Genomic DNA, 14,439 nt, shown 5'->3' with positions numbered 1-14,439 from the left:
TCTATGATCAAACAATCTATGTGTGCATAGAATGCATACAAATATATGGAACACATCATTTTCCAAGATGGTTTTTCTATCATCTGATACATTTTCATTCACTAACTTTGCCTAGGTGTCAATTTTACTGAAGCATTATCATAAATACCTTGCTTTGAAAAAAACGTATGCTCAGTAGTTCAGAGGGTTCAGTCCTTGGTTGGGGGAGATGTAACTTTGACCTACAGTGTTTCATCGGGTCCATATTCCTAAGGGGAAATCTTCACTTCACTGAGGCCAGTGAAAAATTACCTGCTTACTTCACCCAGCAAGGACTTTAACTCAGAAGTTGTGTGTAAATTTCTGTAGATTATGCAAACAAATAGATTTCCTGTATAATTACTATTGTAAAAAAGTCATTATCCCATTTACTAAACATACAGAGTGATAGTGATACACATACAGAGTACTAAACACACAGAGTGATCCGCCTTTAGCTATCTAAAAAGCAGACATCAAGTCCATGCTAGCCATCTGTAAATGCCTACATGACCTACAGATCAGCTATGGACTGCAGTTCCTCCTGTTCCAGGTAAGGCTGCTAGCATATCTGGGATGAACAGACTCCTGACCATGCCATCTCTTTCTCATTCGCTATAGCACATGTTTAGAAAATACTCTTAGGCTTAGTCAACTGATCTCTAGGCATTTAAATTGAAGGCAAATGAGTCTCAGCCACAAAGCTTCATCTCAGGAACAATGAAGTTCCTTTATTCCACCCCTCCTGTTGCACTGTCAGGGAACCTTCTTGGCTTCTATGGACCTAACTTTCCATAAACAGGTTAACTCCATTTATTTTTTCACCAAAATTTTAGTTAAAATAGTTTTTCTCCTTTCCTGATGTTACCACTAGTCATGTATTTATACACACAATAACTGCATCATGATATCATTTGCTAGGCTAAATAAACTAAACATACATCTACCCTTGTAACCTGGGCTATCCCTCAGTTCTCCCTTCTGATTGCCTCTTCTCTGATCCTGTTTTAGTGATTATTACCTTTCTTGAATAAAGTAGACTGGAATTTTGTCAGTCTTCCACATGAGCTTCCACCATGCTCATTGCACTGTTGTAGCAATCTTCTCTAATTTTACCTTTCCGGATACATTCTGAGCTAACAACTTTCACATAGTCACCTCACAGCTGACTGGCACAACCAGTGATTTTGACCAAAATTAATACTTTTTCATGCATGACTCTTCACCTTTTTTTACAGTCTAGCCTAAATTAACATATTATCATTAACAACAATAATTAACAGTTATTTTATTTCCATTATCAACTTTCATTTCTAGCTTTCAATATCACAGTTCCATTCACGATAACCATTCCACTTGGTTGCTGTTACTATTATATCTGACTAAAAATGTCAGAGATGAAACAGTCATAAAAAAGTTAATTATTTTACACAGACAAGTCTGATTGCCTCTTCTGCATTGTGTTGATTTAGACAATGAAGGTCAGTAATACAAGCCTTCTCACTGTATGGAGAGTGGGACAGTGATTTTTCCACTCTTCAGAATTAATTGTGAGGCCTGCTTGCCAGCACCACCCGAATGTCAGGTATAAGGAGGGGGCTTTCAGTGTCCTTATGGAAATATGGAACAATGCATCCTAACCTTCTCACATAGACCTTCCTATGAGGATGAACGCCTTTTAAAATTTTCTTCTTGATGCTTTTGGACATGTCTTTAGAAGACATATCATCTTCACATCCTTTCCTCCAGCAGATTTTCCTCTCACTTCCTGACTATAGTAGAAGTTCCAGAAGCTACTGGAGAAACATCTGAACCTTATTAGTTAAGCTAATTGAAGCTCCACCTGTGGGAGTCAGGTTCTATGTAATTACCAGAGGAGCCTGCTTAAGGCCTTATAACATAATTTTGTTGCCATACAAGATATGGAGACAAGGGTCAGTTTGGGGCCTCTGCTCCAGAAAAGTCAAGGAAGGATCAGAACTGGAGACCTTTTGAGAGCTGGCTTGTCTCTTCTGTTGCTTATTTTGGGGGAAACAGAAAGAGTTAGGCAAGGGGGAACTGTTTTGTAGTAAGTGCCCCGTCTGCCCCCACCCCCAAACTCATGCTTCACCATGATTTACAGCGTTTTTGAATTCCCTACAAAGATGAAAGTTCTCAGATGTAGTTTAGGGCTACAGCATTTTTGCTTGCATGAGAACAGCATAAGTGCAGGTGCTTAATACAAAATTCACAAAAATATTTTCCTGTCACTGTGCCAAACAGCAGCTTTGTAGCTGGAAAAAATGACGTCTGCTCCCATGCCTATATAAAATTGGTCACATTTTTTTAATGTAACAGGCTTCTCACACAATTAAAAAATACATTAAACTATTCATAACTTGATAGTAATTCAGCCTTGAAACTGGCTAATGGTCTATTCACGTTCCAGACTAGTGAGAAATCTGTGGTTATTCCTACTAAAGTTACTCATCCCGAGAGATTTCCTAATAATATGAATAAGGAGCGCTTGCTTCACAGGACCAGAAAGACAAGGCATTCATATTTCATCCTCTCCATGGAGAAATTCAGGAAATCAACATCAGAATTTTCTTGAATTACTGATTGTAAATAAATAGCTTTGTTTTCTATCATTCTTTGTGCATATATCATTCAAAGATTTATCCTAATTTCTACAAATGGTCTTGTTCCTGTTTCTATATAGAATAGTTGGGAACAGTAATTCTCCTGGCTACTTACAAGCTACTCCCTTTCTTAACAACACTTCTTGTTTTTCTAAATACATGCATAGCAAGAATACTAAGTCCAAACTGCTAGCAGAGAAACAAAATCAAGTATATATTTTACAGAAAAGTGCAGAGTCCCATTTTCCAATTGTTTCATTCCTTCTGCTATTGTGTACTGATCATTATTTATGCACATGACAAAGTTGGATTCAATTGTGTTCTCTCTCTTCATCCACATGAATAATTTAAATTAGCAATGATAGGAATGCTGTTAAGGGTCAGGATTATGCTGTTCTGAATTCAATTGGAATCCATATTTATTCCCTAGGTCCTATGCCATTCCTCACCTTTAGCCTCTGCCATAATCAGCTGATATTACATTAGTAAAGTTTTTTTTTCAAGCTGCTTTGACAAAAAAAAAAAAAAAAAAAAAAAGAAAAAAAAAAAAAAAAAAGAAAGATAGTACTGGAAATCTTTGTGGGGAAAATTGAAACAAAACATTTTCAGCTCCAGTTTTTACAGGCGCTCAAAAAGCACATAGATGGAAAGTGGTGGACAAATTGGGAGAAAAGTCAAAGTCACTTGATGAAATTGAAAGGAACTGATACTGATTGTATTAAGAAGCAAATCTACTTTTGCTCGTTTCTAATTTTGAGCTGAGTCTGCTATTGATTGTATTCACTAGTTATGATCACTTGAGGGACTTCCCAGCTCTGCTCACACCCACAAATTTGGACAAACTCACTTCATCCTCAGTTTGGCCACCACTACTCTAACACAAGGATGAAGACAGAATCATAAATTTAATCGCCCTTTGCCAATGGGAGATGTTTTCCCTCTTCTACACAGCATCTTCACCCCTGCCACAGTAAGGCCTTTCTTCTGGTTCCATGAGGAACTGGATGCCATGCTTCTCAAGAGCGACACGTACTTTTAGGCTGGGAACAGCTGCTGGAGAGGACACGGAATACTATTTTAAAATGAAAAAAACAACTGATATTATTGATGCTGAATATATATATTATTTGAGGGTCTTGTTCCAGGGATATCCTAAATAATCTATTGTTCCTCTTCTTATGATCCTTAACCAGGTCTCATAACACTGTTTTAATTAGATAGCAATACTATTAAACCAAAAATAATGAAATATTTCAGTTAGTAGACAGGTGACAGGCTTATCTACATTCCTTCTTTAACTTCTGTATCACAAATATTTTTAACTTGAAAGATGCCATACTACATTAATGCATTACTTTCCGTTTCATTTTCTGTGAACCTCTGAAAGAGATAATTTTCAAGGAAATTGAAAATAAAACTAACCTTTTTAAAAAAGTAAAGGTAATTCCCCCTACACACATTTCTTGCTACTAATTTTTGAAAACTGAAAATGGGAATAAAAGCAAGAGGTAGAGTGAAAAAGTGGAAGAATAACAGAGAAATATTTTCCAGTTAAATTGTTTCTTCTCTATATAAAATAAAAATCAAGGAAAACAAAAAAATGACGGTTTTAAAAAATATTTAAATACTTAAAAATATTTCAGTGGTCTAACCAGCTATAACTTTTTTCTGCTCAATGACTAATGTTAAGCAAAATACTTCCATCTGATATCTTTCAAGGGCTAGACTATAAGCTATGAACTCATGGATTTTCAGGAATACTTCTAACAACCATGTGTCCAGCTGTATTACCAAAAAATGGGGTGATATTCCTTGAGAGGAGACATCTCCATGCATTCCAATAATCATATAAATTAGGATAAACAGTTGGAGGAAGTAGGCTTCTAAATGTCCTTAGTTATTATTCACTTTTAAATGGAGGACCAAGAACAATAGTGTTATGTTGCAGGATTATATCATAACTTACGCATCTGCTGTTCTCATGATTTTTATAAAAATAACACAGCACCTGCTAAGAGAATTGTTCTCATCCTGCTCTGAGGAAACTGTATAGCATTGCCCAAACAATCCACCTAAGAAGAATGTTATTGAACCATACATTTTAAAACACACCTGTGCTGGCCTTGGGAAATAGTTCATGAGAAACTGTGCAGTTTTGCTAGCAGCTAATGTGCTTTCTCCAAAGATATGATCTAATAGGAATGCCAAGCTGTTAGCACAGGAGCTCCTGCTTTATTGGGTTGTTGACCCCTAGGAACCTGGGGATTCATGGGTTTGTGTCCTCTCATCTACCTCTACGTAAATCAGGACTATCTCCTTTGAAGTCAACAGATGTAAAAATTGAGGCAAATAAAAGGAGAATCAAGGCCTGGGGCTCACATCCCTGCCCTGCTGCTTTTATTTGGGTTAGGATTTCAAACATATAATTGCAAGTATTTTCTGTCATTTGGGAATGTAGAACAGCGCTGAGCAGTAAAAAAGGAAGAATAGGTGCAGACTTGCTTTGCAGAGCTGCAGGATGGTGCTCAGGCAAGTAGTGACAGCAGGTTTCCAGCTGTCCTGTCATTGTGAATGATCTATCTCAGCACTACTCCAGTACTCCCTCTTTTGCTACCTCTATGCTTCTCTCAAGCAGTAATAATCCCTCTGTCAATCACACTGTAGTAGAATGAGACCAAAAAAAAAAAAGAAAAAAGAAAAAAGAAAAAAGAAAAAGAAAGTTGAAAGACTCCATGCTTTCCTAATACATTGCTATACATCTAAACCAGACCTGCCTCAGAGTTGAAGGTATTCCAAAAATAGAGCCAACAGCAGAGGTAACGCAAGAGCCTACCTCAGAAGAGAATACTTGCACCTGTACTATTCCACCTCCACATGAATCACAAACCAATCTACCCTGCACAAAGCACAAAGAGATTTAGGTATACATATGGCTTAAATCTCAAAGTCCAAATCAAGAGTCTCTCCCACACTGAAGCACTGTTAACATCACTGCTCTTTAAGATCTTAATTTTTTATATGAAAATCAAGTGCTAAATCAAGGTTAAAATGTAAAGATAGTTTCTTCCATTTCAGAAAGCACAATACAGATATACAGCTCTGTACAATGTGGAATACACTATTCACATGCAGGCTACTTGGGAGTGACCAGGGCTTTCCTCCACATGCACAAGACAAAGATTAAGGCTGAAGTTCAGAACTCCAACTTACAATTTCTGAATGGATGACAAACCCAGCAACACTGGAAAATATTGTGCTTTACTTTCTGATATCTGATACAGACTTTCACTGTGGGAAAGATCAGCATATGAAAATACATTAGATGAGATGTTACAAGACAATTGTTAGTGCCTCACTGCATGAGCAACCTGTTCATGTTTGTTGCTTCACTTTATGAGAGATACTCATCTAAAAATCACATAAAAGTAAAACTGCATGGAACAAATTGAACACATTAGGCAGGCAGTACACGCCTGTCTGCTGATTGACTGAAACTATAAAAAGCCTCGTTGCCCCTATGTAGCTGCTTTAAAACAAAAACAAAACAAAACCCAAAAGGTCATGTGACTCACAATTTGACAGCCTCAACAAGCTTAATAAGGATGACATTGCTAAAATCCTAGCTACAGCTGAAAAGATAGATTGGTCAGCCTGCAGATGTAGATGTAATGTAAACATCTGGTCCCTCAAAAAGTGACTGGACAGAAGTCAGCATGTGGAAAACTATTCCAGTGACACAGGCATAAGAAATGTAGAAAGTCCATGGGACACCTCCATGCCACTGCAAGAGCATGTAAGATCAAGGTCAAGGCTGCAGATCTGGCCAGATTTCAAAATATCTGTACCTGATTTCAAAATAACATATAGCTGTGGCAGAAGAACATGAGGAGGAGAGACTTAGACCCTGAACAATATGAATTTTAACTATAGTAAATAAATATTTTAATCAGTCTACTAAGTCACGGCATATGGCCTGTTGCTGAAAGATTTTTTCACCCTATTATACATGCATCAACATGTGGAAACCAAATGCATGGAAAATCTTATCTGTCCTCAGAATGGAAAACGTTCCCCATCTCTCCTCTACATCAAGTTGGACAAGAACTTTGACTACTCTGAGACAACATCACTGTCTTCTAAGGGGATTCTTCTGCAGTTTGCTCTAACTCCACTGAATCATAACTTTGGTGTCAAATACATCTTTATACAATACACACCTGTCTGCTGATTGAAAGAATCATTATACCAGCATAGGCTTCATCTGTTACATTCATTGCTTGCATGTCAGCAGATTATTGCTCAGAAATCTGCCTTTGTTAAATATGGCACTATACCACACTACATCATTCCTAGTCATAAAATTTTCAAAAAACAGGAAAAACCTCTGTACAAGCCTGCACTCTGTATTTTACTATTATGTTTTATTTTTATACAAGTATCACCATTCCCCTAGACTTCAATCAATCCTTATGGACCAAGCAACATGCCACAGACCACAGGAGCTACATTTTCAAAAGGATGCTTTTATTGTTTAATCATGAGTTGAATCAAGTATTGTAAAATAAACAGATTTTGTTCTTTTAAAAAATATCCAGACAAATACCATTGTAGCAAACTTGTTTCCTCATAGTCATACACAATATGAAATGGTTCAAGGAACAAGTGAAAAAGGAACACCTGACTAATTACCATCAGTCTGTGTGTATGTATGTATGTATCTGTAGACATTACACTATATCTGCGCTTATACTGGTATGCGTATACCCTCAGATATATATACATACACAAACATATGTGCACACAGAGGACTGATTGAATTAATAGTCCATTAGAGAAATGTGGTTTAGCTCCAAATGACGAATGAAGTATTTATTCTGTGTTGAAATGTAAATGGTACAGCAAGGCTTGTAGATAACGGGCCATCCTCTTCCTATTGGCCAAAACCAAGATCTGTCTTTAGACTCACGGTCTATGTTTAAAACAAAAATGTGTGAAGTCATGGGGTACCTTTCACAATTCATGGTATTAGTTCCATTCAGCTTGATCTCTGCCTGCATTGCATGGTCAACCACCGAAGAGTGTTTTCAGCTTGCTCACTACTGAAATCAGCTTCTAGATTTAATATTTCTGGCAAAATAGGAGGTGCAGAGCTTTGCTACTCATATTGTGGTAATAACATACTCCTTTCTGTTAGGCAGAAACTTTGGCAAAATCCTGTATTAAAACTCCCTTCCTCCTGCACCCTTTTATCACAGCTTTCTATCAATCATCTCCTATTAACTTGTTGTTACAATTTTCATGCTATTTGAATTGTCTTCCAAACATCCTAGGCCAGACCATCCGGACAATGTACATCAGGTTGTATTGGTAACGTTGTGCCCAGTTATAAAATATAATGTTTGAGGATTTGTTTGTTTTTCATTTTTGAGGGTGTCTATTTCTTTACTATCAGAGAGACTTCAATAAATGCTGCAGTATACTGTATGTATATATTTTGCCTTATTCATGTCACCTCTGGAAAGATTTGTGGCTCGTAGCTGTAAATCACTGAAAGCTGCCCCAGCAGGAAGCAATGGTTCTAGGCAACACAGCGTCAGATTTTTCTCCATTTAATTCAGGACTTAGCAAGACATGTAAAGGGAAAACAATGGAACATGGACTTGCACTTATTTTCTATTAAGAAAAGGGGGGAAAAAACCTATATGCATGTACATATTCATCATCTTGCTCATAAGCGGCTTCTATATCATCATAAGGCAAACTGTAGTATATCTTTGTATGTGGAGAATCTGAATTTAGAAAATCTGAAGCTGATCTTGGGATCACTTTATTGTGGTCCCATTAGTGAACAAAGTGCATTAAGGTACAAAGGATACCTAAAGCAAGATTTTAAATTACTAAGAAAACCTTTTCTCAATGCTGGTATTCAACTTACCCTCATTCTACACAGGCAGATTTTCACTCCCTGTGTACTAACTACAAAACACTGTAGGAAAACCATTCTTTTAAAGCTGTCATATAGCCTTCTACATTTCATATTCTCAAGAATCTCCCCAGAAGATCATTTATACATAAATATTGAAGTAGTTACAAAGGGCTCCTATTCTGTATAAAGAAAAGAGGAAAAAGAAACAAACCAAATTCAGCGTTGGGATAAAGTGGTTACAACCCTTCTGACTTACTGGCATTCCACCCACCAACACCAGGATGAAAGCAGAGCTTACCTGTGCAGATTCCTACTGCTGCTAAAATTTTGCTATTTACTCCTCATTCACAGAGAGCTGTGCTCCCTCAAACAACCAAAGACAATGATAAATATGAGTGAACTCCAGCTACGGTGTTTCTCCGCACAGCACTGGTAAACCAGATTTCCTTGCTTTGTTATAGATGCTTCATAGTGTACAACAATAAAACACTTGTATTTAATTTAAATCCATAGCAAGTGACTTAAGTCTCACTTCCTAGACTAGGTTTGCTGCACTGAACCTTGTAAAATCAGCAATAAGCATTCATATGCCTACCATCAGAACTGTGACATCTTCTGTTACAATCAAACCTTAAATGATACAGTGCTTTATCAAAATAAACTACAGTCAGACCTTGGACTGGCTGCTCTCCTCCAGTGTTGCTGATTTTCAGAGATGATACAAGTCCTTCACATCCTCAGTGATTCTACAATGCTTCCCAAAGACAAAAGTGAAGCACTGGCAGATGGGAATGTTGCCATCAACAAAATAAATCACCAGATGATTTATCCACTCACATTCCTAGGAGACATTTTGCATGGTTTTTTTATGAACAGAGAACATGCTGCCCTGTGAACAGAAGTAAATTAAACTTCTCCTTTTGCTCTGTTGGCCAGCTCCACTTCCTTACTTGTTTATTTTTGTTCTTTTTGGTCTGCACATTCCCATGTGTAAAGTAGAAATTAGGAGATGTTGCACACAGTAAAACTGGTAGTGAGGGTAATAATATTGACATGAACAAAATCTGCAGTACATGGACTTGTCCACTGCACAGTTTTCATCCTTCCAATTTTCTGCTTTTATCCATTGTAAAATAAAGTGATGTAATGAGCTGATGAAACTTTAATGGATAGGGTCATCAACATGCAAAAACAAATCAGTTGTTTTTCAGGTATCCAAATCAGGCTTTCCCCTCTCTCTTTCTTTCTTATAAATAATTTATAAACCGTCCTATAAGAGACTAAATACAAAACAAAACCAATAAAACCAACGGCAAAAGAAGTTCTAAGATACTATTAAAGCCACTTCTTGTCCTTCCGTACAAAGTACACAGTAAAGAGAGATTCTCTCATTTTCAGTTCTGGCTGGAAGCAACAGCAACGCTTGGGATGCCCTACAGTCCTCCAGCTCCAGGCAAGCTCCTGCGGCAGCTGCCTCGCAGCCCACTGCAGATGCGTTGGTCTACCTTCTGGCTTTTAGCAGTCATGCAAGCTGCTCAGAGGAGTCCAAGTGGTCTGGGATTGGCAAGCCAGTTATAATTGTCAAACACTTATTCCACACAGTGAACGTGGGGCACACAGGCTGTCCAAATGTAATGTCAAAAGTGTAAAGGTGTAGGGAGTTCAAAGCATCATAAAAGGCAAGGGAACCGTTGTCATAGTCCAGCAAAATCCCGACCCGTCGGAGGTGAGGCGCAGGCTCTATGGGGATTTCTTTGCTGTTGTGTCGCACCACCCACGTATTATTGCAGCGGCAAAGCACCCAAGAGGCAGAGTTCTTCCCAATCCACTCATGTTTTGGTGCCGACTTGTAAGAAATACCAATGGCATACCTGTAAAACAAACACAACTCAAGAAAACAAATGCTTCTTTCCATGCTGGTCTGTTGATCAAAGTTAAATGTTAGCCCTGGGGACTCACAGGAGTGCCTGAGACTCTTATTTATGCTGATTAAGCTCTATTAAGTGAATTTAAATTATAATATCTGCACGTTTGTTTAATGTTTTTCACCATCCCTCTTTCAGGTTTGAGAGGGAAACTTTATCGTCTCCTGCATTGTTTGTATTTGGCTGCTATGGCAATTTTTTGGAACATTTGTGTCTGCTTTTCAAAAGGCAAATTGTTGAGTATTGAGCAACTCAGAGTTTAAATCACTCGGCCTCACATTTCCACTTCCAAATAGATGAATACAGAGGAATTCATTGATTTTTAAATACGTTGCTATTTGTCAGCTAATCTGATCTCTCGTTGCTCCTTCAATATATGGCCCAGAAGAAGGAATGTAAGAGTAGACATCAAAGCACACATAAAAAAAAACATTTTAGCTATTCCTAAATATGTTTTACCAGATGTTGGTGTGGTTTTTAGATTCAAATGATCATATTTTAGATTCAGTATTGGGCCAAGTGAAGCATTGTAGGTGAAGACATTTGCTCTGCAAACCATAAATCATGGCAAGATGTGCAGGGTAAGAGAACTATGAAAATGTTCTCATTAATGGACATCCTGGGCAAAAACCTGATTTCTCATATATTAAATAAATGTACATGTTCTTCACATTCTATACATACTGTAGTGCTTGTTGGGCTTTCAATCTAACAAGGATTAACTTGCCCTAAGTTACTCTATTTTTATTCCTCTTAGTTGGCACAAGCAAACAATATTCTTCTTGTTTGAAAGACAGTGCACACCAGAAGACCTTATTCATTTACCATCCCAGTTCCTTCCATCATAATTGCTACCTTTGAACCCCAAAGGATGACTTCTTTTCCACTGACCAAAGGGCCCCTGAAATACCTGTATAACACGGAAGATCATTCAGGAATAAAGGAATGTAGTCCTTCATTTCCTGCCTCTTGTTTCATCTACAGAGACATAGACTTGCAACATTACTGCTCCCTGTTCCTTCTCTAGAATCAGGCCTAACTTCCAGCCTTGTGAAACAGGATCATCAAAGTGTCCTCATACTCTTTTTCTTTTTCCTCCCTTACTGAAATTCACTAAGTTCTTTCACGTTTGATTAAAAAAAAATCTGTTACTTACAAAGTTCACTTTGTGATACAAACAAGAAAAAACTTTCTTAGCTCTCCAATTCACTAAAAATATACGACCTATTTTATAGTTCAAAAAAGATTCATCTACATTCATGGAGGAGAAATCCCTTGAAGGCTGTTAAGTATAGAGATACTGTACCTGGTTTATGAAGTTCCAGAGCCACAATGTACTGGAGGCTGGGAAAATATTCTGACAAAAATACGTAAAAGTATATGATTGTCCTGTTTTCATACCATTCCCTATGCCTCTGCTACTGGCCTCTGTCAGAGGCACCTGGATGGACCTCTGGTATGAGCTGGTGGATCTTTTCATATATTCTTACATACATACCATGTACTCCCGCTTATAACCACTTCCCAGTAATGACGTCCACTGTCAATAAACACATTGCCAGCTACTCCATAGCTCCCTTGGCTTGTGAACCGCTCAGGCGTATGACTCTTTTTGGAGGATGTTTCGTCACGTTCCACTGTCAAGTTATCATGAGACACTTTCAATTTTCTATGAGCAGATTTGGGGTCCAGTTTAAATGGCTGGCCTAGATACACACAGACAAAGATGGTGAAAGAATAACTTAGTTTTAGTTTTAAAAGGGAGAGTGGATTAAAAAGCCTATAAGAAGCATACAAAATTGCATAAACATATTAATCTCTTTCTCTGAACCATTCTTATGATAGACTAACCTATCCTGCTCCCTGCACTAGCTAGTTTGCACTGACAGTTTACTGTCAGTCTCACTGTGCACTAACTTCCCTGTGTCGATAATCCCTGAAAGGAGCCCTGCATAATCATCATGCTCATTATCTGTGACCTAGAAATAACCTGAATACTCTAATTCTTGCATGTAATTGAAACCAATATACATGCGAATAAAGGTCTGAGGGTTGCTTTTTTCACAGTATATTAGATTTTACAATAAGTTACATTCTACTAATTCTCTAGGGATAAAGCTCCATAATAACATCTTTATTATTACAGCAAACCAGTATGATTTAAAATACCACAAAATGCATTTGAAAATGAGAATAAGCACCAGCCTTGTCTGTTCATCCACTCATACCTTTATTTATAACAAGCACAGTTAAAAATATTGGATCATTTTGAATGGACACCTATGTGGTGCTATAGTGCTGGATACCATGCATTAAAAAGAAGGAAGTGAACTGTAACTTGGTCCAAATAATATGATTCAAAAACATTACTGAGGCTATTGCTCTTGGCAAGTACCCTCTGCTGTAGCACAAGGTTTGTAGACAATAACAGGAAGCATTTTGGTAAACTGAACCCTGTAGATATGTAAAGTCTGTCACTACTCTGACAAGCTATCTCATTGTGTCAAAAAGCGAAAAGATCATTTACATCCTCCAGGAGACATCTAGGCAACTTTGACTCTGTGAATGATCCAGCAAAGCCCTTATTCCCCCTCCATTCTTACTGTCTTTCGTATCAAGGAAAAAAAGAAAGTGGTGACATGCATAGAAAATAGAATTGAGCGCTCTCATGAGGTCTTTCCCCCAATGGCATTGACACATGTATACTTCAAATAAGATGTGAATTATTCAATGTTTGCGAAGGAAGAACTAATTCCTAAGCAGTAAAACTGAAAGTAGTAGTGTTGCAGTAAGAAGAAATGCAGTTGATCTGAAGAGTGATACCAGAATGTTTTGTTTCATATTTCCAGGAAATCTGAAAGCGCAGACACTTAAAATGAAAAATTATTAAATCAACACTAATTCTCTTTTTATATTGTTATGCACAGGTCAGGAATTAGCTAAGAAGGAGTTATAATTTTAGAGGTATAGTCTACTTTCATAATATGCATTTATTTCTATATTGCAATTATGTAAAGCGAACCCCTTAGAAAGTATCTGTGGGCACATTTTATCTGCTTTTTCCTGTCTTTGGGTAGCAGTAAAATTCCTGCAGCATGCCTCTCTATCTGATCAGTAGCCTTTGTATTGTTGAAGCAGTATCTGAAGGATCTCTTTGTACCGAACTGTATCGAATGTCATTTCTCAGTTACTGAGAGTGAACATTACTTTTGAGCCACTTTGGGTCACAAAAAGGCAAAAGGATAAAAGACTGCCATTTCCAAAGGGGTCCTCTGGTTTTATGCATGCACATAGGCTACTATATTTAGCAAAACACAGATTCTTGGTTGCAGACGTGTGGTTGCTAAGAGTGATTTTTTCACAGGGCTGCAGGCCAGGTATACAGCAGAAAGAGAAACTCACAAGCTGGAACATGCTATTCCCTGCAGCATCCACTATCCTCCTTGCTGCCACATCCAATACCACCCTTCTTCAAACACCCTCCCTTTCAAGAAGCAGGTTTCAGATAGTGCACAAACTCCGGTGGTCCCTTTGCAGTACTCAAAGTTACCCATCATGTCTGAAGGACTGAGGGACTGGCTGGACACAGGAAGAAAAAGGTTGAAACCCAATTTTAAAATCACTATACTCCATCTGCTAATGATTTGCGTAACCCTTTTTGTCAAGTGGGATCGCTGACTCTCCAACCCTGCAGAACTCTGTAACAGAATGGTGCTAAGAAAGTTTCCAGTGTCCTAAAATAGACATCAATTTGGAGGATAAAAGTTAGCTAACAAGTATCTTACAATATACTAAAAAAAAAGTTTTATTATAAATATAAGAAAAGGCTTTGATTTGTAAAGGAAAAAGATAAAGAGGAAATTAGAACAAAAGCACAAGTGAGTATTTTCAATCATTTCATATGTAATGGCTTCATTCCTAAATTATATTTCCAATGACAGATACAGAG

At 37.6% G+C, this 14,439-nt stretch overlaps 1 protein-coding gene across 6 annotated transcripts in view; it reads right to left on the bottom strand.

Annotated features, from left to right (window-relative positions):
* Positions 1 to 7,142: 7,142 nt before the first annotated feature.
* Positions 7,143 to 14,439, bottom strand: part of MID1 (midline 1) — a 246,430-nt gene continuing 239,133 nt past the window's right edge. For 5 of the 6 annotated variants that reach the window (XM_062601165.1, XM_062601173.1, XM_062601157.1 and 2 more), the window contains exons 9-10: positions 11,989 to 12,196; positions 7,143 to 10,436 (exon numbers count right to left, since the gene is read on the bottom strand). In XM_062601165.1, coding sequence (XP_062457149.1) covers positions 10,088 to 10,436; positions 11,989 to 12,196 — 557 coding nt within the window. In that variant the 3' untranslated portion in view covers positions 7,143 to 10,087. The remainder of the gene's footprint in view (positions 10,437 to 11,988; positions 12,197 to 14,439) is intronic. The other variant, XR_009961365.1, reaches the window with a different exon arrangement.

The sequence above is a fragment of the Rhea pennata genome, chromosome 1 (genome assembly GCF_028389875.1).
Source record: "Rhea pennata isolate bPtePen1 chromosome 1, bPtePen1.pri, whole genome shotgun sequence".
NCBI classification, from domain to species: domain Eukaryota; kingdom Metazoa; phylum Chordata; class Aves; order Rheiformes; family Rheidae; genus Rhea; species Rhea pennata.
Note: the sequence above shows the minus strand (reverse complement) of the source record. Positions and strands in the feature narration are given on the sequence as shown.